Source organism: Oncorhynchus masou, chromosome 5 (genome assembly GCF_036934945.1).
Source record: "Oncorhynchus masou masou isolate Uvic2021 chromosome 5, UVic_Omas_1.1, whole genome shotgun sequence".
In the NCBI taxonomy this organism is placed as follows: Eukaryota; Metazoa; Chordata; class Actinopteri; order Salmoniformes; family Salmonidae; genus Oncorhynchus; species Oncorhynchus masou.
Genome location: NC_088216.1, coordinates 44,408,113 through 44,435,345, shown reverse-complemented (window position 1 = coordinate 44,435,345; position 27,233 = coordinate 44,408,113). Strand labels below are relative to the sequence as shown.

Sequence of the window (27,233 nt, the reverse complement as noted above, 5' to 3'; positions counted from 1 at the left end):
TTCCAAAACCCAAGAGAGTCTTTGAGGTGCCTTGCTGAGGAGACGTTATCCATGTATCTCCCCAGAAAGGCCCTCACCTCTTCGTCCTTAACGTATGGGTTGTATATGTTAACAGTTACAACCCTAAAGTTGTTCTTTGCCAGGCTTGTTATTTCATAGTGGCTCATTGGCTTCTCACCTCCCACTGCTCTTGCCCTTCTCAGGATATCATCGTGTTTTTCCTCTGTATGTAGTGCCACGTCGTATGCTCCCTCCAACGAGTTGCCTTGGAAACAAAACACGTCCTTCACCGTCAGCTATAGAATCCCCATCAATATTGTCCTTCCAAAAGTTTCCCGTCCTAAAGGCTCCAACTCCTTTTCCTTCCAAGCAAACCGAATCGTGTTGGCCAGCCCAATCCCTGGGACCGACCGTGTTGATGAATTTTGCACCATCTCCGCAAGGAGAATGGCGCACCCGTCTCATGTTCTCTTCTCTTCTCTTCCAAAACAAGGAAAAAAGAAAAACCAACGTGACCGAGCCTATTTTGGTGCAACAAACACAGAGACAGGAACAATCACCCACGAAACACTCAAAGAATATGGCTGCCTAAATATGGTTCCCTATCAGAGACAACGATAAACACCTGCCTCTGATTGAGAACCACTTCAGGCAACCATAGACTTTCCTAGATAACCCCACTATACCACAATCCCAATACCTACAAAAAAACAAGACAAAACACACCACATAATTAACCCATGTCGCACCCTGGCCTGACCAAAATAATAAAGAAAACACAAAATACTAAGACCAGGGCATGACAGTTCCACTGCTGGCATTTGAAGCTAAGCAGGGTTAGTCCTGGTTGGTCCCTGGATGGGAGACCAGATGTAACTGGAAGTGGTGAAAAATAAACACGTAGGAAAATGTTTTAAAACATTTTGAAAAATGTACTTTTGAAACTTCACACATGTCTAAAAACCATGTGTCTGACTCGTGAAAAAAATAGTCAGAACTTTTCTTTGTAAGGGCGTGCCAACAGTGCATAACTACACAGCATCACTTTCACTCACAACCAGTATCTATTCAACTTTTACATTCGTCAACCAGCTGTGTTTATTCAACAGTCCGTCATGTCATCCACATTGGGTGTCTGTTTTGTTTGGCTCCTGACACTCGAAAGCCTTGGTTGAGACGCAATACTGCAGCTAGTATCACAAACCCCAACATTGGAATACACCAAAATGAACAAACAGAGCAAAATTTTACTCTGAACATTACGACTTTGAAATGGGTGCACTGTTTATAGATATAAAACTTAAATACTTATTCTAAATGAAGTATACAGACTCTAAATGAGGTATACAGATAATGCTGCTCCCTTACTTTCTCTTTCTCTCTTACAGGACCAATATACATGGATGCCCTATCTCAGTTTCACCTGTATTTTGGCTGTAATTGCCTCCTTCTGCTCCGGTCCAGGTAAAGCTACAGATTTGGGTTCTCTCTCTCTCTCTCTCTCTCTCTCTCTCTCTCTCTCTCTCTCTCTCTCATGCCCTCGCTTTCTCTCTCAGTACTAATTGCTATAGTTACTACTCTTGGAAGGTGTTCCAGTGTACTTAAACATATTGGATGAGTAAAACCGCCAGTGAGAAGAGTCACCATGGCAGGTGCTGAAATAGATTAGCACATCAATTAGCAGGCAACCCTTGGCTTTGCTGTTATTTTTAGCGCATGCTATGCATATGGTATTGCATGCTCTCAATGGTAGGTGCACGATTGGAGGTGTGTGCAAAGTTTCAAAGCCTGTTACCGAGCATTTACAGTGGGGCAAAAAAGTATTTAGTCAGCCAATTGTGCAAGTTCTCCCACTTAAAAATATGAGAGGCCTGTAATTTTCATCACAGGTACACTTCAACTATGACAGACAAAATGAGGGGAAAAAATCCAGAAAATCACATTGTAGGATTTTTAATGAATTTATTAGCAAATTATGGTGGAAAATAAGTATTTGGTCAATAACAAAAGTGTCAAGACTGCTGGGTTTTGCATGCTCAACATTTTCCCGTGTGTATCAAGAATGGTCCACTACCCAAAGGACATCCAGCCATTGGCAGGCCAGACAGTGGTCGAAAACGGGTCATTGATGAAAGAAGACAAAGGAGGCTGACACTAATTGTGCAGAGCAACAGACGGGCTCCACTTACAGTAGTCAGCTGACAGTCCAAGTACAACATTGGTGCCCATAAAAGAAATCACATCTCGTCGTACACAAACGGGGTAAAAAGAAACTGCTTGCAGTGGGCTAAAGAACAAAAACACTGGACGCTGGAGAATTGGAAAAACATTGCCTGGTCTTAATCCCAGTTCCTGCTGTTTCATGCTGTTGGGAGGACTAGGGTATGGAGAAAACCACATGAGTACATGCATCCATCATGCCACGTGTCAATATTGCAGGCTGGTGGTGGCAGTGTGATGGTGTCGGTTGTGTTGTCATGGCCCACATTGGGCCCCTTGATAAAAGTGGAAGCAAGGTTTAAATGCCACAGCATATCCGAACATCATTGCCGATCAGGTGCATCCCTTTGTCAGCAGTGTTTCCATCGACAAATATATTATTTCAGCAGTATAATGCCCAATGCCAAGGATTATCCAGGAATGGTTCTATGAACATGACAGTGAATTCAGATTACTGCAGTGGTCTGCCCAGTCACCAGATTTCAATCCAATTGAGTTTCTGTTGGATAAGATGGAACGAGCTATTAGGAGTAGAAATCCACTACGGGCCAACTTGACACAACTGTGGGAGGCATTGGAGTCAACATGGCCAGCGTCCTTGTGGAATGCTTTCAACACGTTGTAGAGTCCATGCCCGATGAATTGAGGCTGTTCTGACGTCAAAAGTGGGTGCAACACAGTGTACGTCACATATGTTGAAATATACAATAATTGGTTGTTTTCCTATATGTGACATATATTTCTGCCTTATATACATACAGTATATATGTGCATATATGTATAATGTGTGTGACACATGTAGTATTAAAATGTTTATTATATATACAGTAGCAGTCAAAGTTTTGAACACACCTACTCATTCAAGGGTTTTCTTTATTTTTTTACTATTAAAAATGCGGTGCTATACAGAGCCCTCCTATAACGGAATTCTTAGTCCTCCTCTGACGAGGAGTATGAAATGTCGGACCATTGCGCAGCGTGGTATGTGTTCATGATGTTTTATTTTACAAAATAACAACGTGAAAATAAACAAAATACAAAACAGTCCTGTAAGGTGCATAAAACACTAAAACAGAAAATAATCACCCACAAAACACAGGTGGGAAAAGGCTCCCTAAGTATGATTCTCAATCAGAGACAACGAACGACACCTGCCTCTGATTGAGAACCATACCAGGCCAAACACATAAACACAACATAGAACATAGACTACCCACCCCAACTCACGCCCTGACCATACTAAAACAAAGACATAACAAAGGAACTAAGGTCAGAACGTGACACCTCCGTATCATTACAACATTTGGAAGGCGCACCGCTTCACCGAACCGAGCTCGATTTGTCCTCTACAAGCCTCAACCACATTGCCGGAACAAGCATAAATCGGCTATTATGCAACTCCCCAGACAACACACCCTGTTCAAAATTAAATCTGCAAACAGGGCTGTTACGTGTTACGTTGACTGTATTGCCACCACACTGGCATAGCCACAGGAAGTTGGTGTTCTCCAAAAATATGATTATTTGAAAAATATATAATTTGTGGGTCTTGACTAGTCCTGTATTAGTGGACCGATATAGCCATCCTGTAGAAGGGGATTATGCATTTCTTTGCATCGCAAGATAGTTCTCAATTAAACATGTTGTGAGCTACACATTTTTTTTTCTAGCTTTCAAATAGGCACATTCTTCTCTTCTCTCCCTTGCAATTCTTCCCAGGTCGTTAGTGTAAAAGAGAAAGTAGTGCACCATATTTTCTCTCAATAAACCTGGGAAAATGGTGGTTAATAAACAACTCTAAGGGCGGCCCTATAAAAAAAAAAATTCTGTTTATTTTTTCCTGGTTACATTTTTCTTCTTTTCACTCTCAACATTACAATTGGTCATAGTGAATTGTTTTTATTGGATGTCATTTGAGTCCATGTCAAGGCTTAAATCAGTTCAGAAGACCATTTGTGGGTGTCACACCCTGACCATAGTTTGCTTTGTATGTTTCTATGTTTTGGTTGGTCAGGGTGTGATCTGAGTGGGAATTCGCCTAACTGCGATTGATCAATTTGCAGAAAGTTTCAACCGGTTGTTGAACTCCTAAGTATGGTCGTTGTGGATGTTGTTTCAAAGCCAAACACAATGAAATAGACAGCAAATAATTCAAAACACCCACGGAGAGCCCATGGATAACAGAGTTTATGTGACTTTTCATCTGTCATGCAACGAGAGGCTGCAGGCTCCTAACAGTGGTTCATGCATGGAGTGCACAAACTGGCGGAAAGCGGCCTCCATGTGCATAGCATACGGACGACATGTCCTTTCCCCCCTGCCCCTGTTCCTGCCTATTATAATCCAAACAAATTTGACATATTAGTAAATACAAGATTAAATTGAGAATAGTGTAATGGGTGAAAACATGCAGGGCCAGCTCCAGGCTTAAGCGATATAAGCGGTCGCTTAGGGCCCTGCCGCTAGGGGGGAGCTCAGTTGTGGTCTCAATTTACTGTAGAATAGTAGAATATTCTACTACAACTTACTGTAGAATACACAAGGTGTACGTTCGAAATCTAGTTGCGCATCAGCAGTTTTTCTTGGTTTGTTAGTCACTGACAGTTACTCAATTAGCAAAGTCAGCTAACAATTTTTTAAGGTTGGTAAGTTTAGTCTAGCCAGTTATCTAAACTTAGAATCATGGCTGAATACTGACTGGGCACACAGAGCACGTGCCCAGGGGCCCTGACTTCCAGGGGGCGAAATGTGTAGAATTGCAGGAAATTAGTTTTAAAACTGAAGAAAAATGCTCTACATCCCATGGCAAAATGTGTAGAATTGCAGGATAAGAGCTTTAAAATTGCAAAAGAAATTATCTGCCCCATGGCAACATTTGTAGAAAATCTCACTTAGGGCCCCCAAAGGGCTTACTGAGAACATCATATGCAGCCTGGGGCAAGAAACGGTGTTTAAGCTTTTTTTTGTCACTTTCTAAAATCATCAATAGCCTGTAGTCGCATCATCAAATCAAACGATATTTGTCACATGCGCCGAATAAAACAAGTGTAGACCTTACCGTCTAATGCTTGCTTACTGACAAGCCCTTAACAAACAGTGCTGATCAAGAAGAGTTAAGAACATATTTACCAAATAAACTAAAGTAAAAAGTAACATAACAATAACGAGGCTATATACAGGGGGTACCGGTACCGAGTCAGTGTGCGGGGGTTACAGGTTAGAGGTAGTTTGTACATGTAGTTACAGTTGAAGTCGGAAGTTTACATACACCCTAGCCAAATACATTTAAACCCTGTTTTTCACCATTTCTGACATTTAATCCTAGTAAAAATTCCCTGTCTTAGGTCAGTTAGGATCACCACTTTATTTTAAGAATGTGAAATGTCAGAATAATAGTAGAAGGAATTATTTATTAAGCTTTTATTTTTTTCATCACATTCACAGTGGGTCAGAAGTTTACATACACTCAATTAGTATTTGGTAGCATTGCTTTCAAATTGTTTAACTTGGGTAAAACGCTTTGTTAGCCTTCCACAAGCTTCTCACAAGAAGTTGGGTGAATTTTGGCCCATTCCTCCTGACAGAGCTGGTGTAACCGAGTCAGGTTTGTAGGCCTCTTTGCTCGCACGTACTTTTTCAGTTCTGCCCACAAATTTTCTATAGGTTTGAGGTCAGGGCTTTGTGATGGCCACTCCAATACCTTGACTTTGTTGTCCTTAAGCCATTTTGCCATAATTTTGGAAGTATGCTTGGGGTCATTGTCCATTTGGAAGACCCATTTGCGACCAAGCTTTAACTTCCTGACTGATGTCTTGAGATGTTGCTTCAATATATCCACATAATATTCCTACCTGCCATCTATTTTGTGAAGTGCACCAGTCCCTCCTGAGGCAAAACACCCCCACAACATGATGCTGCCACCCCCGTGCTTCACGGATGGGATAGTGTTCTTCGTCTTGCAAGCATACATTTTTCCTACAAAGATAATGATGGTCATTATGGCCAAACAGTTCTATTTTTGTTTCTTTATACCATAGGACATTTCTCCAAAAAGTACAATCTTTGTCCCCATGTGCAGTTGCAAACCGTAGTCTGGCTTTTTATGGCGGTTTTGGAGCAGTGGCTTCTTCCTCGCTGAGCGGCCTTTCAGGACTCGTTTTACTGTGGATATACAGTGAGGGAAAAAGTATTTGATTCCCTGCTGATTTTGTACGTTTGCCCACTGACAAAGAAATTATCAGTCTATAATTTTAATAGTAGGTTTATTTGAACAGTGAGAGACAGAATAACAACAAAAAAATCCATAAAAACTTATGTCAAAAATGTTATAAATTGATTTGCATTTTAATGAGGGAAATAAGTATTTGACCCCTCTGCAAAACATGACTTAGTACTTGTAGTTGGCCACCAGGTTTGCACACATCTCAGGAGGGATTTTGTCCCACTCCTCTTTGCAGATCTTCGCCAAGTCATTAAGGTTTCGAGCCTGACGTTTGGCAACTAAAAACCTTCAGCTCTCTCCACAGGAGACTGGCAAGGACACTCCAGGACCTTAATGTGCTTCTTCTTGAGCCACTCCTTTGTTGCCTTGGCCGTGTGTTTTGGGTCATTGTTATGCTGGAATACCCATCCACGACCCATTTTCAATGCCCTGGCTGAGGGAAGGAGGTTCTCACCCAAGATTTGACGGTACATGGCCCTGTCCATCGTCCCTTTGATGCGGTGAAGATGTCCTGTCCCCTTAGCAGAAAAACACCCCCAAAGCATATTGTTTCCACCTCCGTGTTTGACGGTGGGGATAGTGTTCTTGGGGTCATAGGCAGCTTTCCTCCTCCTCCAAACACGACGAGTTGAGTTGATGCCAAAGAGTTCCAGTTTGGTCTCATCTGACCACAGCACTTTCACCCAGTTGTCCTCTGAATCATTCAGATGTTCATTGGCAAACTTCAGACGGGTATGTATATATGTGCTTTCTTGAGCAGGAGGACCTTGCGCTGCAGGATTACAGTCCTTCACGGCGTAGTGTGTTACCAATTGTTTTCTTGGTGACTATGGTCCCAGCTGCCTTGAGATCATTGACAAGATCCTCCCGTGTAGTTCTGGGCTGAATCATCACCGTTCTCGTGATCAGTGCAACTCCACGAGGTGAAATCCTGCATGGAGCCCCAGGCCTAGGGAGATTAACAGTTCTTTTGTGTTTCTTCCATTTGTGAATAATCGCACCAACTGTTGTCACCTTCTCACCAAGCTGCTTGGCGATGGTCTTGTAGACCATTCCAGCTTTGTGTAGGTCTACAATCTTGGCCCTAACATCCTCAAATCAAATTTTATTTGTCAAATACACATGGTTAGCAGATGTTAATGCGAGTGTAGCGAAATGCTTGTGCTTCTAGTTCCGACAATGCAGTAATAACCAACAAGTAATCTAACTAACAATTCCAAAACTACTGTCTTATACACACGTGTAAGGGGATAAAGAATATGTACATAAAGATATATGAATGAGTGATGGTACAGTGCAGCATAGGCAAGATACAGTAGATGGTATCGAGTACAGTATATACATATGAGATGAGTATGTAAACAAAGTGGCATAGTTAAAGTGGCTAGTGATACATGTATTACATAACGATGCAGTAGATGATATAGAGTACATATGAGATACATATGAGATGTATAATATAGGGTATGTAAACATTATATTAGGTAGCATTGTTTAAAGTGGCTAGTGATTATATTTTTACATCATTTCCCATCAATTCCCATTATTAAAGTGGCTGGAGTTGAGTCAGTGTGTTGGCAGCAGCCACTCAATGTTAGTGGTTGCTGTTTAACAGTCTGATTGCCTTGAGATAGAAGCTGTTTTTCAGTCTCTTGGTCCCAGCTTTGATGCACCTGTACTGACCTCGCCTTCTGGATGATAGCGGGGTGAACAGGCAGTGGCTCGGGTGGTTGTTGTCCTTGATGATCTTTATGGCTTTCCTGTAACATCGGGTGGTGTAGGTGTCCTGGAGGGCAGGTAGTTTGCCCCCGGTGATGCGTTGTGCAGACCTCACTACCCTCTGGAGAGCCTTACAGTAGTGGGCGGAGCAGTTGCCATACCAGGCGGTGATACAGCCCGCCAGGATGCTCTCGATTGTGCATCTGTAGAAGTTTGTGAGTGCTTTTGGTGACAAGCCGAATTTCTTCAGCCTCCTGAGGTTGAAGAGGCGCTGCTGCGCCTTCTTCACGATGCTGTCTGTGTGGGTGGACCAATTCAGTTTGTCTGTAATGTGTATGCCGAGGAACTTAAAACTTACTACCCTCTCCACTACTGTTCCATCGATGTGGATACGGGGGTGTTCCCTCTGCTGTTTCCTGAAGTCCACAATCTTCTCCTTAGTTTTGTTGACGTTGAGTGTGAGGTTATTTTCCTGACACCACACTCCGAGGGCCCTCACCTCCTCCCTGTAGGCCGTCTCGTCGTTGTTGGTAATCAAGCCTACCACTGTTGTGTCGTCCGCAAACTTGATGATTGAGTTGGAGGCGTGCGTGGCCACACAGTCGTGGGTGGACAGGGAGTACAGGAGAGGGCTCAAAACGCACCCTTGTGGGGCCCCAGTGTTGAGGATCAGCGGGGTGGAGATGTTGTTGCCTACCCTCACCACCCGGGGGCGGCCCGTCAGGAAGTCCAGTACCTAGTTGCACAGGGAGGGGTCGAGAACCAGGGTCTCGAGCTTGATGACGAGCTTGGAGGGTACTATGGTGTTAAATGCCGAGCTGTAGTCGATGAACAGCATTCTCACATAGGTATTCCTCTTGTCCAGATGGGTTAGGGCAGTGTGCAGTGTGGTTGAGATTGCATCGTCTGTGGACCTATTTGGGCGGTAAGCAAATTGGAGTGGGTCTAGGGTGTCAGGTAGGGTGGAGGTGATATGGTCCTTGACTAGTCTCTCAAAGCACTTCATGATGACGGAAGTGAGTGCTACGGGGCGGTAGTCGTTTAGCTCAGTTACCTTGGCTTTCTTGGGAACAGGAACAATGGTGGCCCTCTTGAAGCATGTGGCAACAGCAGACTGGGAAGGGATTGATTGAATATGTCCGTAAACACACCAGCCAGCTGGTCTGCGCATGCTCTGAGGGCACGGCTGGGGATGCCGTCTGGGCCTGCAGCCTTGCGAGGGTTAACACGCTTAAATGTTTTACTCACCTCGCCTGCAGTGAAGGAGAGTCCGCATGTTTTCATTACAGGCCGTGTCAGTGGCACTGTATTGTCCTCAAAGCGGGGAAAAAAGTTATTTAGTCTGCCTGGGAGCAAGACATCCTGGTCCGTGACTGGGCTGGTTTTCTTTTTGTAGTCCGTGATTGACTGTAGACCCTGCCACATACCTCTTGTGTCTGAGCCGTTGAATTGAGATTCTACTTTGTCTCTATACTGACACTTAGCTTGTTTGATAGCCTTGCGGAGGGAATAGCTGCACTGTTTGTATTCGGTCATGTTTCCGGTCACCTTGCCCTGATTAAAAACAGTGGTTCGCGCTTTCAGTTTCACCCGAATGCTGCCATCAATCCACGGTTTCTGGTTTGGGAATGTTTTAATCGTTGCTATGGGAACGACATCTTCAACGCACGTTCTATTGAACTCGCACACCGAATCAGCGTATTCGTCAATGTTGTTGTCTGACGCAATATGAAACATATCCCAGTCCACGTGATGGAAGCAGTCTTGGAGTGTGGAATCAGCTTGGTCGGACCAGCGTTGGACAGACCTCAGCGTGGGAGCTTCTTGTTTTAGTTTCTGTCTGTAGGCAGGGATCAGCAAAATGGCGCTGACAGAGATGGCCGCCTCGCTTCGCGTTCCTAGGAAACTATGCAGTTTTTTGTTTTTTTTACGTGTTATTTCTTACATTAGTACCCCAGGTCATCTTAAGTTTCATTGCATACATTCGAGAAGAACTACTGAATATAAGATCAGCGTCAACTCACCATCAGTACGACCAAGAATATGACTTTCGCGAAGCGGATCCTGTGTTCTGCCTTTCACCCAGGAGAACGGAATGGATCCCAGCCTGCGACCCAAAAAAACGACTCCGTAAAAGAGGGAAACGAGGCGGTCTTCTGGTCAGACTCCGGAGACGGGCACATCGTGCACCACTCCTTAGCATTCTTCTCGCCAATGTCCAGTCTCTTGACAACAAGGTTGATGAAATCCAAGCAAGGGTAGCATTCCAGAGGGACATCAGAGACTGTAACGTTCTTTGCTTCACGCAAACAGAGCTCTTTGGTCTTGGCCATGGTGAAGAGTTTGGAATCTGATTGATTGATTGCTTCTGTGGACAGGTGTCTGTTATACAAGTAACAAACTGAGATTAGGAGCACTCCTTTTAAGAGTGTGCTCCTAATCTCAGCTTGTTACCTGTATAAGAGACACCTGGGAGCCGGAAATCTGTCTTATTGAGAGGGGGTCAAATACTTATTTCCCTCATTAAAATGCAATTTAACATTTTTGACATGCGTTTATCTGGATTTTTGTGTTGTTATTCTGTCTCTAACTGTTCAAATAAACATACCACTAAAATTATAGACTGATAATTTCTTTGTCAGTGGGCAAACGTACAAAATCAGTAGGGTTTCAAATACTTTCGTCCCTCACTGTATACACTTTTGTACCTTTTTCCACCAGCATCTTCACAAGGTCCTTTGCTGTTGCTCTGTGATTGATTTGCACTTTTCGCACCAAAGTACGTTAATCTCTAGGTGACAGAACACGTCACCTTCCTGAGCGGTATGTCGGCTGCGTGGTCCCATGGTGTTTATACTTGCGTACTATTGTTTGTACAGATGAACGTGGTACCTTCAGGCGTTCAGAAGTACCTTCAGGCGTTCAGCCTATCAGAAGCTTCTAAAGCCATGACATAATTTTCTGGAATTTTCCAAGCTGTTTAAAGGCACAATCAACTTAGTGTATGTAAACTTCTGACCCACTGAAATTGTGATACAGTGAATTATAAGTGAAATAATCTGTCTGTTAACAATTGTGGTAAAATTTACTTGTGTCATGCACAAAGTAGATGTCCTAACCGACTTGCCAAAACTATAGTTTGTTAACAAGAAATGTGTGGAGTGGTTGAAAAATGAGTTTTAATGACTTCAACCTAATTGTATGTAAATTTATGACTTCAACTGTAGTTGTGACGTGACTATGCATACAGTGGGGCAAAAAAAGTATTTAGTCAGCCACCAATTGTGCAAGTTCTCCCACTTAAAAAGATGAGAGGCCTGTAATTTTCATCATAGGTACACTTCAACTATGACAGACAAAATGAGAGAGAAAAAATCCAGAAAATCACATTGTAGGATTTTTAATGAATTTATTTGCAAATTATGCTGGAAAATAAGTATTTGGTCAATAATAAAAGGTTCTCAATACTTTGTTATATACCGTTGTTGGCAATGACAGAGGTCAAACGTTTTCTGTAAGTATTTGGTCGCCTACAAACAAGCAAGATTTCTGGCTCTCACAGACCTGTAACTTCTTCTTTAAGAGGTTCCTCTGTCCTCCACTCGTTATCTGTATTAATGGCACCTGTTTGAACTTGTTATCAGTATAAAAGACACCTGTCCACAACCTCAAACTGTCACACTCCAAACTCCACTATGGCCAAGACCAAAGAGCTGTCAAAGGACACCAGAAACAAAATTGTAGACCTGCACCAGGCTGGGAAGACTGAATCTGCAATAGGTAAGCAGCTTGGTTTGAAGAAATCAACTGTGGGAGCAATTATTAGGAAATGGAAGACATACAAGACCACTGATAATCTCCCTCGATCTGGGACTCCACACAAGATCTCACCCCGTGGGGTCAAAATGATCACAAGAACGGTGAGCAAAAATCCCAGAACCACACAGGGGGACCTAGTGAATGACCTGCAGAGAGCTGGGACCAAAATAACAAAGCCTACCATCAGTAACACACTACGCCGCCAGGGACTCAAATCCTGCAGTGCCAGACGTGTCCCCCTGCTTAAGCCAGTACATGTCCAGGCCCGTCTGAAGTTTGCTAGAGAGCATTTGGATGATCCAGAAGAAGATTGGGAGAATGTCATATGGTCAGATGAAACCAAAATATAACTTTTTGGTAAAAACTCAACTTGTTGTGTTTGGAAGTCAAAGAATGCTGAGTTGCATCCAAAGAACACCATACCTACTGTGAAACATGGGGTTGGAAACATCATGCTTTGGTGCTGTTTTTCTGCAAAGGGACCAGGACGACTGATCCGTGTAGAGGAAAGAATGAATGAGGCCATATATCGTGAGATTTTGAGTGAAAACCTCCCTTCCATCAGCAAGGGCATTGAAGATGAAACGTGGCTGGGTCTTTCAGCATGACGATGATCCCAAACACACCGCCCGGGCAACAAAGGAGTGGCTTCGTTAATAAGCATTTCAAGGTCCTGGAGTGGCCTAGCCAGTCTCCAGATCTCAACCCCATAGAAAATCTTTGGAGGGAGTTGAAAGTCCGTGTTGCCCAGCAACAGCCCCAAAACATCACTGCTCTAGAGGAGATCTGCATGGATGAATTGGCCAAAATACCAGCAACAGTGTGTGAAAACCTTGTGAAGACTTACAGAAAACATTTGACCTCTGTCATTGCCAACAAAGGGTATATAACAAAGTATTGAGAAAGTTTTGTTATTAACCAAATACTTATTTTCCACCATAATTTGCAAATAAATTCATTAAAAATCCTACAATGTGATTTTCTGGATGATTTTTTTTTTCATTTTGTCTGTCATAGTTGAAGTGTACCTATGATAAAAATTACAGGCCTCTCTCATCTTTTTAAGTGGGAGAACTTGCACAATTGGTGGCTGACTAAATACCTTTTTGCCCCACTGTAGATAATAAACAGCGAGTAGCAGTAGTGTACAAAACACATGCAGCCCATATACTTTATGTTTGGATTTCTAAGACATGCTAAGGTTTGTATCATTCACAACTAAACTTGTCAAATAACTCTAATTTTAGGATATAGGACCTGTTTCAAATTATAACTTTTACACTAAACATAGCCACTTCATATGCGCACTTGTTCTGGAAAAATATCCTTTCTATTTCATTCAGCTATGTTCAATCATATTCTTCTTGCTATAAAATCATATAATAATGTCAGGGACATAACCATATCTTGTCTGCAAAATGAACAAGCCTACAGTCTATGGCATGGCGCATAGCAAGATGACATACAGTAGGCCATCTCATATTCTGTTTTATTGTGATGGTGTATATTAGATTGATTTATTTGGCTTTTTTAAATGTACATGTTCCAAAGGTGCATATCAGTGGCTTGTATGCAGATTGTATGCGTGGAGGCCTGGAAATGCTATACTGTATGTGTTTATGTTAATGATGGGTAAATTACCTTGAGACCGGCAATCTTTTGCATAACCATAACCAGCTGACAAAATTTCATGACCGCCACAGCCCTAAACAGACCCAACTCATCTTGTCACCTTGTTTTATCTTTGGTTGACACAGAATAAACAAACATGGCAAGATGCACAACTCTAGCCACCATCGGATTACTTTAGACTTTTAGAAAGTGTTATACACAATTATTTCAATCACTGGTGAAAAGCTTCTAGTTGCTTGGCGTGCACATCACTGACAGCCCGAAATGGCCCATCCAGACAGTGTGGTGAAGAAGGCGCAACAGCACCTCTTCAAATTCAGGAGGCTGACGAAATTTGGCTTGGTCCCTGAAACTCTCACAAACTTCTACAGATGCACGATTGAGAGCGTCCTGTCGGGCTGTATCACCGCCTGGTACAGCAATTGCACCGTCCGCAACTGCATTGCTCTCCAGAGGGTGGTGCGGTCTGCCCAACGCATTACCGGGGGCACACTGCCTGCCCTATAGTACATCCCGGTGTCACTTGAAGGCCAAGAATATCATCAAGGTCCTCAGCTACCCGAGCCATGGCCTGTTCACCCCACTACCATCTAAAAGGCTGAGACACCACAGGTGCTTCCAAGTTGGGACCGAGAGACTGAAAAACAGCTTTTATCTCCAGGCTATCAGATTGTTAAATATTCACCACTAGCTGGCCTCCTCCCAGTACTCTGTCCTGAACTCAGTCATTGTTACGAGCAGGCAATCACCCGGTACTCTACCCTGCACCTTAGAGACTGCTGCTCTATGTACATAGTCAATGAACACAGGTCACTTTAATAACGTTTACATACTGTTTTACCCACTACATACAGTGTAGTGGCAAGAAAAAGTATGTGAACACTTTGGAATTACCTGGATTTCTGCATAAATTGGTCATGAAATTTTATCTGATCTTCATCTAATTCACAACAATAGACAGTCTGCTTAATCTAATAACACACAAACAATTATACATTTTCATGTCTTTATTGAACACACCATGTAAACATTCACAGTGTATGGTGTAAAAAGAATGTGAACCCTTGGATTTGATAGCTGGTTGACCCTCCTTTGGCAGCAATAACCTCAACCAAATGTTTTCTGTGGCTGCGGATCAGACCTGCACAACAGTCAGGAGGAATTCTGGACCTTTCCTCTTTACAAAATTGTTTCAGTTCAGCAATGTTCTTGGTATGTCTGGTGTGAACCACTCTCGAGGTCATGCCACAGCATCTCAATTGGGTTGAGGTCAGGGCTCTGACTTTGCCAATCCAGAAGGCGTATTTTCTTCTGTTAAAGCCACTACTGCTGCTTTAACAGTGTTTTGGGTCGTTGTCCTGTGATTTGGGTCGTTGTCCTGTTGCATCACTCAACTTCTGTTGAGCTTCAATTGCCGCACAGGTAGCCTTACATTCTCGTGCAAAATGTCTTGATAAACATGGAAATAAATTTTTCCGTCAATGATAGCAAGCTGTCCAGGCGCTGAGGCAGCAAAGCAGCCCAAACCATGATTTTCCCTCCACCATACTTTACAGTTGGGATAAGGTTTTGATGTTGGTGTGCTGTGCCTTTTTTTTCTCCACATATAGTGTTGTCTGTTCCTGTCAAACAACTCAACTGTAGTTTCATCTGTCCACAGAATATTTTGCCAGTAGCGCTGTGAAACATCCAGGTGCTCTTTTGCGAACTTCAGACGTGCAGCAATGTTTTTTTGAACAGCAGTGGCTTCTTTCGTGGTGTCCTCCCATTAACACTATTCTTGTTTAGTGTTTTACGTATCGTAGACTCGTCAACAGAGATGTTAGCATGTTCCAGAGATTTCTGTAAGCCTTTAGCTGACATCTAGGATTCTTCTTAGCCTCATTGATCAATCTGCGCTGTGCTCTTGCAGTCATCTTTTCAGGACAGCCACTCCTAGGAAGAGTAGCAACAGTGCTGAAATTTCTCCATTTATAGACAATTTGTCTTACTGTGGACTGATGAATATCAAGGCTTTTAGAGATACTTTTGTAACCATTTCCAGCTTCATGCAAGTCAACAGTTCTTAATCTTAGGTCTTCTGAGATCTTTTTTTGTTCGAGGCATGGTTCACATCAGGCAATGCTTCATGTGAATAGCAAACTCACATTTTGTGAGTGTTTTTTATATGCAGGGCAACATCTCCAATCTCATCTCATTGATTGGACTCCAGGTTAGCTGACTCCTGACTTCAATTATCTTTTGGAGAAGTCATTAGCCTAGGGGTTCACATACTTTTCCAACCTACACAGTGAATGTTTAAATTATGTATTCAATATAGACAAGGCAATTACAATTGTGTGTGTGCTATTTGTTTAAGCCACTGTTTGTCTATTGTTATGACTTAGAGGAAGATCAGATCACATTTTTTTTGACCAATTTATGCAGAAATCCAGGTAATTCCGAAGGGTTCACATACTTTTTATTGCAACTGTATGTACTGTATTCTAGTCAATGGGGAGAAAGGTTAAAGAACGATTTTTAAGCCTTGAGACATGGATTGTGTATGTGTGCCATTCAGATGGTGAACGGGCAAGACAACATGTTTAAGTGCCTTTGAATGGGGTATGGTAGTAGGTGCCAGGCTCACTGGTTTGTGACAAGATCTGAAATGCTGCTGGGTTTTTCACACTCAATCATTTCCTGTGTATATCAAGACTTGTCCACCACCCAAAGGACATGTAGCCAACTTGACAACTTAACTGTGGGAAGCATTGAAGTCAACATGGGCAAGCATCCCTGTGGAACACTTTCAACACATTTTACGACACTTTGTAGACAAATTGAGGCTGGGGGATGCAACTAAATATTAGGAAGGTGTTCCTAATATTTGGTACACTCAGTGTATATTTATATTGTGGACTCTGACATGACTCGTTCTGATATTTCTTAATTACTTACATTTTGGGGGATTTGTTTGTATTTGTTATTTATTTCTGCACTGGAGCTAGAAACATAAGCATTTCACTGCGATAACATTTGCAATATATGTGTACGCGACCAATACAATTTTATAATACGTTTTGATTTTGATGATACTCGCACAGTGTCAAATGTTCATTTGATTATATAATTATGTCCCCAGGCCTGCACAGCATATTATCTCCATTCAGTCCATGGAAACAAAGTAAGACAGAAACATTTGAAGAGTTATTGAGGTTTGCAAAACCAGAATATACACCCATGCATTGTGTAGGCAAAAACCATAACGTTAGCTACATCTCATTCAGTCTAGCTATATAGTGCTAATTGTATGAATGGGTGATAGAATAAGCTTTATTAGCTAAATGTAACAAAAACCCATGGACATTAACAATAATAACAAACTACAACCACAGGATAGGAATTGGGTTAGTTGTAATTATCTTTGGTAGCCAAAACTGCTAGGGTGAAATGGTATGCTAGCAAGCTAGTTTTACCGCCTAGCCAAATGCCTACAACAATTACTGTAGCATGCAATCATTATATACAAATATCAAAGTAACCATTCATAATACGTATCATTTGCGTGGCTCATATGTACACATGTAAATACACTTAAAGCTGCAATATGTAACTTGTTTGCGCAACCCAACAAAATTCACATAGAAATGTCAGTTACAGATCTGTCGTGCTCATGGAAAGCAAGTCTAAGAAGCGGTTGATCGGTTCTATGTGTGCTATTTCTATGGTTCCCGTTTTTAAGTTTTGTTTCTTTTACTTTCAGTTTTGTACACCAGCTTTAATTTTTCTTATTGAAGAATCTTTTGCCTTATGATTGCAGTCTTTCACGTGCCTTGTTGCAAACTCCAGGCATGCAGTCTTGTGCCTTTTTCTCAGGAGTGACTTCTGTCTGGCAACTCTCTCATAAAGCCCAGGTTGGTGCAGTGCTGTAGAGACTGTTGTCCTTGTCAGCCAAGGAACTCTGTGGTTCTGTCATTGGGTTCTTGGTCATCAAGGTCCTTATACCCTTTTCCAGATATATGCCTCATCACAATTCTATCTCAGAGATCTACGGATAGTTCCTTGGACTTTATTTTCTCTGGCAGGTCGGTTTCTTTCTAAATCATGTGCAAACAATTGAATTGGCTGTAGGTGGTCTTCAATAAAGTTGTAGAGACATCTCAAGGATGATCGAAGGAAATCGGATGCACCTGATCTCAATTTGGAGTGTCATAGCAAAGGGGTGTGAATGCTTACAGTACCAGTCAAAAGTTTGGACACACCTACTTATTCAAGGATTTTACTTTAGTTTGACTATTTTCTGCATTGCAGAATAATAGTGAAGACATCAAAACTATTAAATAACACATGGAATCATATAGTAAACAAGAAAATGTTAAACAAATCAAAATACATTTTAGATTTTAGATTCTTCAAAGTAGCCACTCTTTTCCTTGATGACAGCTTTGCACATTCTCTACAACCAGCTTTACCTGGAATTATTTTCCAACTGTTTTGAAGGAGCTCCCACATATACTGAGCACTTGTTGGCTGCTTTTCCTTCACTCTGCAGTCCAACTCATCCCAAACCATCTCAATTGGGTTGAGGTCGGGTGATTGATTCTATAAGATTTGGGTTAGAGGAGTCACTGGAAATTGTTTTGATTTAAATGGGTTCCCAGCTGAAAAAGTTTGAATACCACTGCTCCAAAGGGCAGCAGTTGTAGCTATTTTCCAATCTTAAGTAACCGTTGCAAACATTTGGCTATATTATATACATCTTAAAACAAACGTACAGAAAGGGCTGCTTAGGACTCCACTATTACCAAAGGGCCCCTCCAGAATGTATTTCTATTAGGCCTATTTGATTTAGCCTAAGGTAATATTGTTGGATTCATTACCTCTGAAAATAAAATGAAATTGTAAAGGAATTTACACATTTTCTGTTGGAATCTATGCCATCGTGTGCTATCGTGCATACATTTATTTTGCCCCCCCACACCAAACTCGGGTCATGACACACAGGTTAAAATATCATTAAACATGTATGGCAATTTAGCTAGTTAGCTTGCACTTGCTAGCTAACGTTAAGTTGTCCTATTTAGCTAGCTTGCTGTTGCTAGCTAATTTGTCCTGGGATATAAACATTGAGTTGTTATTTTACCTGAAATGCACAAGAACCTCTACTCCGACAATTAATCCACACAGAAATCGGCCAACTGAATCATTTCTAGTCATCTCTCCTCCTTCCAGGCGTTTTCATCATTTAACTTATATAGTGATCGCATCTAAACTTTCATTGTATTACCACAACTACCGACAAAACAGATCGTCTTTCAGTCACCCACGTGGGTATAACCAATGAGGAGATTGCATGTTGGTACCTGCTTCTATAAACCAATGAGGAGATGGGAGAGGCAGGACTTTCAGCGCGATCTGTGTCAGAAATAGGAATGAGTTCTATTTTAGCCCTTGGTGTCGCAGTCGCTTGTTGGCGAGCGAGCAGTGTGGGTGCAATAATTGAATAACATGGATTTCTAAATTTCATTTGCGACGCACGCGCAAGCGACGTGTCTGGTCAGCATGTAAGAGTACAAACGTTCTGAGTACATTTTGCATGATGAATACATATCCTTATTATTCTTTATTTGTATGGTGGGTGTCACGCCCTGACCTTATCTATGTTTTCTGTCTTATTTTGGTCAGGGTGTGATGAGGGTGGGTATACAGTGGGGCAAAAAAATTATTTAGTCAGCCACCAATTGTGCAAGTTCTCCAGCTTAAAAAGATGAGAGAGGCCTGTAATTTTCATCATAGGTACACTTCAACTATGACAGACAAAATGAAGAAAAAAAATCACATTATTTGCAAATTATGGTGGAAAATAAGTATTTGGTCACCTACAAACAAGCAAGATTTCTGGCTCTCACAGACCTGTAACTTCTTCTTTACGAGGCTCCTCTGTCCTCCACTCGTTACCTGTATTAATGGCACCTGTTTGAACTTGTTATCAGTATAAAAGACACCTGTCCACAACCTCAAACTGTCACACTCCAACTCCACTATGGCCAAGACCAAAGAGTTGTCAAAGGACACCAGAAACAAAATTGTAGACCTGCACCAGGCTGGGAAGACTGAATCAGCAATAGGTAAGCAGCTTGGTTTGAAGAAATCAACTGTGGGAGCAATTATTAGGAAATGGAAGACATACAAGACCACTGATAATCTCCCTCGATCTGGGGCTCCACACAAGATCTCACCCGTGGGGTCAAAATGATCACAAGAACAGTGAGCAAAAATCCCAGAACCACACGGGAGGACCTAGTGAATGACCTGCAGAGAGCTGGGACCAAAGTAACAAAGCCTACCATCAGCAAGGGCATTGAAGATGAAAAGTGGCTGGGTCTTTCAGCATGACGATGATCCCAAACACACCGCCCGGGCAACGAAGGAGTGGCTTCATAAGAAGCATTTCAAGGTCTTGGAGTGGCCTAGCCAGTCTCCAAATCTCAACCCCATAGAAAATCTTTGGAGGGAGTTGAAAGTCTGTGTTGCCCAGCAACAGCCCCAAAACATCACTGCTCTAGAGGAGATGGAGGAATGGGCCAAAATACCAGCAACAGTGTGTGAAAACCTTGTGAAGGCTTACAGAAAACGTTTGACCTCTGTCATTGCCAACAACGGGTATATAACAAAGTATTGAAAAACTTTTGTTATTGACCAAATACTTATTTTCCAGCATAATTTGCAAATAAATTCATTAAAAATCCTACGGTGTGATTTTCTGGATTTTTTTTCTAATTTTGTCTGTCATAGTTGAAGTGTACCTATGATGAAAATTACAGGCCTCTCTCATCTTTTTTAGTGGGAGAACTTGCACAATTGGTGGCTGACTAAATACTTTTTTGCCCCACTGTATGTGTTTTCACCCTGTCTAAGGTTTTTGTATGTTTGTTTTTTTGCAAGTCTATGGGTTTATATGTCTATGGTTGCCTAGATTGATTCTCAATCAGAGGCAGCTGTTTATTGTTGTCGCTGATTGGGGACCATATTTAGGTAGCCATATTCCTTGGGTATTTTTTGGGTTATTGTCTATGTGTAGTTGCCTGTGTCTGCACTCGTTTTGTTGTTTTGGTTAGTTTAAGTGTTCTTTGTGTTCTTCCTTCATTAACAGAAGAATGTATTCTAATCACGCTGCGCTTTGGTCTCCTCTTTACGATGAACATGACAGAGGGTGTGAGATTTATTCATGTATTATTAAAATTAGAGGTCAACCGATTATGAATTTTCAACGCCGATTATTGGAGGACAAAAAAAGCCGATGTCGATTGTTTTTTACAATTTATTTGTAATAATGACAATTACAACAATACTGAAAGAACACTTATTTTAACTTAATATAATACATCAATAAAATCAATTTAGCCTCAAATAAATAGTGAAACATGTTCAATTTGGTTTAAATAATGCAAAAACAAAGTGTTGGAGAAGAAAGTAAGTGCAATATGTGCCATATAAGAAAGCTAACATTTAAGTTCCTTGCTCAGAACATGAGAACATATGAATTCTGGGGGTTGCTTTTAACATGAGTCTTCAATATTCCCAGGTAAGAAGTTTTAGGTAGTAGTTATTATAGGACTATTTCTCTCTATACCTTTTGTATTTCATATACTTTTGACTATTGTATGTTCTTATAGGCACTTTATTGCCAGTGTAACAGTATAGCTTCTGTACCTCTCCTCGCTCCTACCTGGGCTCGAACCAGGAACACATCGACAACAGCCACCCTCGAAGCAGCGTTACCCATGCAGAGCAAGGGGAACAACTTCTCCAAGTCTCAGAGGGAGTGACGTTTGAAACTCTATTAGCGCGCACCCCGCTAACTAGCTAGCCATTTCACATCACATCGTTATACCAGTCTAATCTCGGGAGTTGATAGGCTTGAAGTCATAAACAGCAGAGCTGCTGGCAAAATGCACGAAAGTGCTGTTTGAATGAATGCTTATGAGCCTGCTGGTGCCTACCATCGCTCAGTCAGACTGCTCTATCAAATCATAAACTTAATTATAACATAATAACACACAGAAATGCGAGCCGTAGGTCATTAATATGGTAGAATCCAGAAACTATCATCTCGAAAACAATACGTTTATTCTTTCAGTGAATATATTGCTGTTACATTGCACAACCTTCAATGTTATGTCATAATTACGTAAAATTTGGGCAAATTAGTTTGCAATGAGCCAGGCGGCCTGAACTGTTGCATATGGTGCAATGAACGCAAGAGAAGTGATATGGTGCAATGAACGCATCTGGTGCAATGAACGCAAGAGAAGTAACAGAATTTCACCTGGTTAATATTGCCTGCTAACCTGGATTTCTTTTAGTTAAATATGCAGGTTTAAAAATATATACTTCTGTGTATTAATTTTAAGAAAGGCATTGGTGTTTATGGTTAGGTACACGTTGGAGCAACGACAGTCCTTTTTCACGAATGCGCACTGCATCTATTATATGCAATGCAGGACATGCTAGATAAAGTAGTAATATCATCAACCATGTGTAGTTATAACTAGTAACTGGTAAGTTTAATGCTAGCTAGCCACTTACCTTGGCTTCTTACTGCATTCGCGTAACAGGCGGGCTCCTCATGAGGCAGGTGGTTAGAGCGTTGGACTAGTTAACCGTAAGGTTGCAAGATTGAATCCCTGAGCTGACAAGGTAAAAATCTGTTGTTCTGCCCCTGAACAAGGCAGTTAACCCACCGTTCCTAGGCCGTCATTGAAATTAAGAATGTGTTCTTAACTGACTTGCCTAGTTAAATAAAGATGAAATAAATGCGTAAAAAAAAAAATCTGCAAAATTTGCCTCCAAAATTACAGATTTCCAATTGTTATGAAAACTTGAAATCGGCCCTAATTAATCGGCCATTCTGATTATTCGGTCGACCTCTAATTAAAATATTTGATCATATTTTTTTATGTATGTCATGTTTATATAGGCCTATGGGTTTTATACACAGTATAATGTCAAATGGCCAAATACTAGATGGCGAACAGCATCAGCAAGGGATGACCTCGAGACTGTTTTGTGCAATTGAGGAGCTGCATTGCTGTGAACAATTCACTTCACCATGGAAACCATGGCCCAGATATTTGAAAGTTGGACAAAAAAATGAAGTATCACATAGGCTGCCTTCAGTTGTTTTGCTATGATCCATTGCAATGGACGTTAAGTCCTTGTGCTTTCAGCTGAGCCAATAAGGTGTAGGTTATCGCTCAATACGTACAGTGCTTTAAGAAAGTATTCATACCCCTTGACTTAATCCACATTTTGTAGTGTTACAGCCTTAATTCAAAATGGATTAAATAAATAAAACATCTCACCCATCTACTACACACAATACTCCATAATGACAAAGTGAGAAAAAAAAATGTTTTTCTTGAAAATATTTAATTTACATACGTATTTACACCCTGAGTCAATACGGTCTAAGACTCTTCATCACAGTGCTAGTGGCGTCACTACAGACCTGGGTTCAATCCTGGGCTGTGTCGCAGCCGGCCGCCACCGGGAGACTCATGAGGTGGTGCACAATTGGCCCAGCGTCGTCATGCTTAGGGGAGGGTTTGCCCGGCCGGGATGTCCTTGTCCCATCACGCTCTAGCGACTCCTTGTGGCGGGCCGGGCGCATGTATGCTGATTTTGGTCGCCAGTTCTATGGTGTTTCCTTCAACACACTGGTGTGGTTGGCTTCTGGGTTAAGCGAGCAGTGGGCCAAGAAGCAGTGTGGCTTGGCAGGATTGTGTTTGGAGGACGTATGGCTTTCTACCTTCGGCTCTCCCGGGTCCGTACGGGAGTTGCAAAGATGGGACTAGACTGTAACCACCAATTGGATCTAAAAATATATATTTGTTTTAACTTTGGCAGCGATTTCAGCTGTGAGTCTATCTGGGTAGGTCTCTAAAGCCCCGTTTCCATTGGCACTTTGAAGTCAACCCAGGTTGGGCTAGCCTTGGTGGGCGGCAGGGTAGCCTAGTGGTTAGAGCGTTGGACTAGCAACCGGAAGGTTGCAAGCTCAAACCCCCGAGCTGACAAGGTACTGTCATATCTGTCGTTCTGCCCCTAAACAGGCAGTTAACCCACTGTTCCTAGGCCGTCATTGTAAATAAGAATTTGTTCTTAACTGACTTGCCTAGTAAAATAAAAAAAATAGCTCAAATTGCATTTCCACTGCCTACAGAAATGAGAAATGATGTCATGTTGCTAGGTAGCCAATATGTGACTGCTGCTGGCTTCACTAATGTTGCTAGCTAGCGAACAAGATGATGAATAATTTAATTCTGCCTCACCATGCTGTAACTAACATCCTGCCAGTGCCAGCCAGACTTGGGGCCATGTATTTAGCTTGCTGATGTTAGCTAACTTGCTAAATGGTTAGCGTCATCACTAGCATAACAGGCTAGCTAGCTAGCTTAATTCCTACCTTGCTTGCCATGGCATTGGCTATTAAATAACCAAGCAAACCAGACAACAAGTTGGATATGTAGCTAGTTAGCTTTCAATATGAGCTAACTAGCAAGAATTCCTGCTAGCAAGTTAGCTAGCTTGTTTCAACTCTGATTTGTTAAGTAGTTAACATTTGAGGGCTGACTGTTTTCATACAATTGTGTAGTGCAACAATGAATGAAGGATGAATGGTAATACGTGTCATGGCTGATTACTGCAGTACTGCTTGTCCATGTGCTAGCTAACGGCAACAAGCCAAGACTAACGAGCTAAACATTGTGTCAGTATTCAGCAGTGATCAGCTTGGTGGTTGGATAGTAACGGCATCACTAGCCCAAATTCTAATCGTGATGGCACCAGTTGTGAAACTGGGTTGCGCTGGGCCAGGTTTCCCTCAACCCAGCTCAAATTTGAGAAATCCATTCGAGACTTTGGCCCTAATTTTAAGTGCCAGTGGAAACTGGGCTTAAGAGCTTTGCACACTTGGATTGAACGATATTTGCACATTATTATTTGTAAAATTCTTCAAGCTCTGTCAATTCGGTTGTTGATCATTGCTAGAAAGCCATTTTCAAGTCTTGCCATAGATTGTAAAGCCAATTTAAGTCAAAACTGTAACTATGCCACTCATGAACATTCAATGTTTTCTTGGTAAAGAGCTCCAGGGAATATTTGGCCTTGGGTATTAGGTTAAATTAATCTTTCAGCAGGACAATATCTACCAGTGTCTTAGCTCTATTCCGTTTCTTTTTATCCTAAAAAACAACCTAGTCCTTGCCAATGACAAGAATACCGATAACATGGTACAGCCACCACCATGCTTGAAAATATGAAGAGTGGTACTTATTGATGTGTTGTGTTAGATTTGCCCCAAACATAACACTTTGTATTCAGGACATGAAGTTACTTCCTTTGCCCAATTTTATGCAGTTTTACTTTAGTGTCTTATTGCAAACAGGAGGCATGTTTTGGAATATTTTAATTCTGTTCAAGCATCCATGTTTTTTAGTGTTGTGGAGTAACTACAATGTTGTTGAACCAGCCTTAGTTTTCTGCTATCACAGCCATTAAACTCTATAACTGTTTCAAAGTCACCATTGGCCTCATGGTGAAATCCCTTAGCGGTTTTCCTTCCTCTCTGGCAATTGAGTTAGGAAGGACGCCTGTATATTTGTAGTGACTTGGTGTATTGATACACCATCCAAACTGTAATTAATAACTTCACCATGCTCAAATGGATATTCAGTGTCTGTTTTTTTTTTTTTTACCCATCTACGAATAGTTGCCCTTCTTTGCGAGGCATTGGAAAACCTGCCTGGTCTTTTGTGGTTGAATCTGTTTTTGAAATTCACTGCTCGACTGAGGGAGCTTACACATAATTTGATATGAGGGTAGGGTTGCAAAGGATTTGAAACTTTCTGGTAAATTTCCAGAATTATTCTGGAAATTTTCCATGGGAAGTTAAACCCGGGAATTTGGGTTTATTTTGCTTAAATTCAACAAAAAGGTTAGCTTTTAACATAACATTTTTTGTAGTATACACATGGCAATTCTAGGTCTTGTGGCATATTTTGGTTAAACTATCCCCATTTAAATGGAATTGCAACCCTCTACGTGCACAGTGCCTTCTTCCATCACATGTACAGCTGATTATCAAGATCTTGCACACTAATGAGATGCTATTGAGCCTACACTACTACACTGTCTGAGCCAAGGACTACATGCTTTATGGTAAGCTTTGATTACAACACTGGGTGAGGTGAATATATGTTATGACACATGATTTTTCTTAACTAGTAAATAGTAGCCTACAGCAAAGTGTTTAAATTATTTCTAACTTGTTAACAATTTCTGCAAGTTAGTTTTTGCTACCATGTGGGTTTTTAGCTTTTTTGAGCCTGCTAACAGAGTGTTAATTCACCTGTTTCAAGACATGTTTCATTTTTAAAACATGTATCTTACAAAGGAGTTGTTTAATCTAACTGCTTAACAATTTATCTGTATATGGAATTGTATTTGGGTTTCTTTCCCCTGTTCTTTTTCTAATCTTTACAGGAAATTGCCGCAGGCACTTTCTGATGTGTGGAGACATTTCACTGCAGCTAATGTAGAAGGAAAAGCTGTGTACATTTGCAAATCCTGTGCCAAATCATATGTGAAGGAATGCAATAAAGATGCAGAATCATCTGGCCAAGTGCATAAAATTCCCTCAGTGATCACAGCAAGGAAATTCTGGCAAAAGTCCCTCTACTTCTATTCGAGGTGAAAATGATGAATTCTAAACCTTATCGATAACAACAGCTCATGGTCCTCCTGGAATCAGAAGTGTTTTTGACTCAATGGAGGAACATAGTCAGATAAATGCTGATGAATGTCTTGCTCGAGCTATGTATGCAACTGGTTCACCTCTGATGCTCACAGGCGAAGTGTATTGGAAGAGAGTTCTGAATGTTCTTCGCCCAGCATAGACCCCTCCATCCAGACATGTTTTATCAACTAATTTGCTGGATGCAGAGTTCAACAGAGTTCAAGTGAAGGTCAAGCAAATCATAGAGAAAGCAGACAATTGCAATCATCTCTAATGGGTGGTCGAATGTCCGTGGGCAAGGAACAATTAACTACATCATCTCCACCCCTCAACCAGTATTCTACAACAGCACAGACACAAGGGACAACAGACACACCGGTCTCAATGACCTTGGACCACAGAAGTCATCAATGACCTTGGACCACAGAAGGTATTTGCACTGGTGACAGACAATACTGGGAACATGAAGGCTGCTTGGTCTAAAGTGGAGCAGTCCTACCCTCACATCACACCCGTTGGCTGTGCTGCTCATGCATTGAATCTACTCCCCAAGGACATCATGGCACTGAAAACAATGGATACACTCTACAAGACAGCCAAGGAAATGGTTAGGTATGTGAACGGTCACATACCTAACCAACGGTCATATAGCAGCAATCTACCTCACCAAGCAAAGTGAGAAGAATAAGAGCGCCACATTGAAGCTGCCCAGCAACACCCATTGGGGTGGTGTTGTCATTGTGTTTGACAGTCTCCTGGAGGGGAAGGACTCTCTAAGAAATGGCCATATCAGTCTGCCGATATGGACAGCCCCATCAACAGGATCCTCCTAGATGATGTATT

The 27,233-nt window shown here is 41.7% G+C and overlaps 1 protein-coding gene across 3 annotated transcripts in view; it reads left to right on the top strand.

Annotated features, from left to right (window-relative positions):
* The window catches only part of slc2a9l2 (solute carrier family 2 member 9, like 2), a 227,922-nt gene that overhangs the window by 128,547 nt on the left and 72,142 nt on the right, over window positions 1-27,233 (top strand). For all 3 annotated transcript variants that reach the window (XM_064965635.1, XM_064965636.1, XM_064965634.1), the window contains one exon: window positions 1,389-1,464. In XM_064965635.1, coding sequence (XP_064821707.1) covers window positions 1,389-1,464 — 76 coding nt within the window. The remainder of the gene's footprint in view (window positions 1-1,388; window positions 1,465-27,233) is intronic.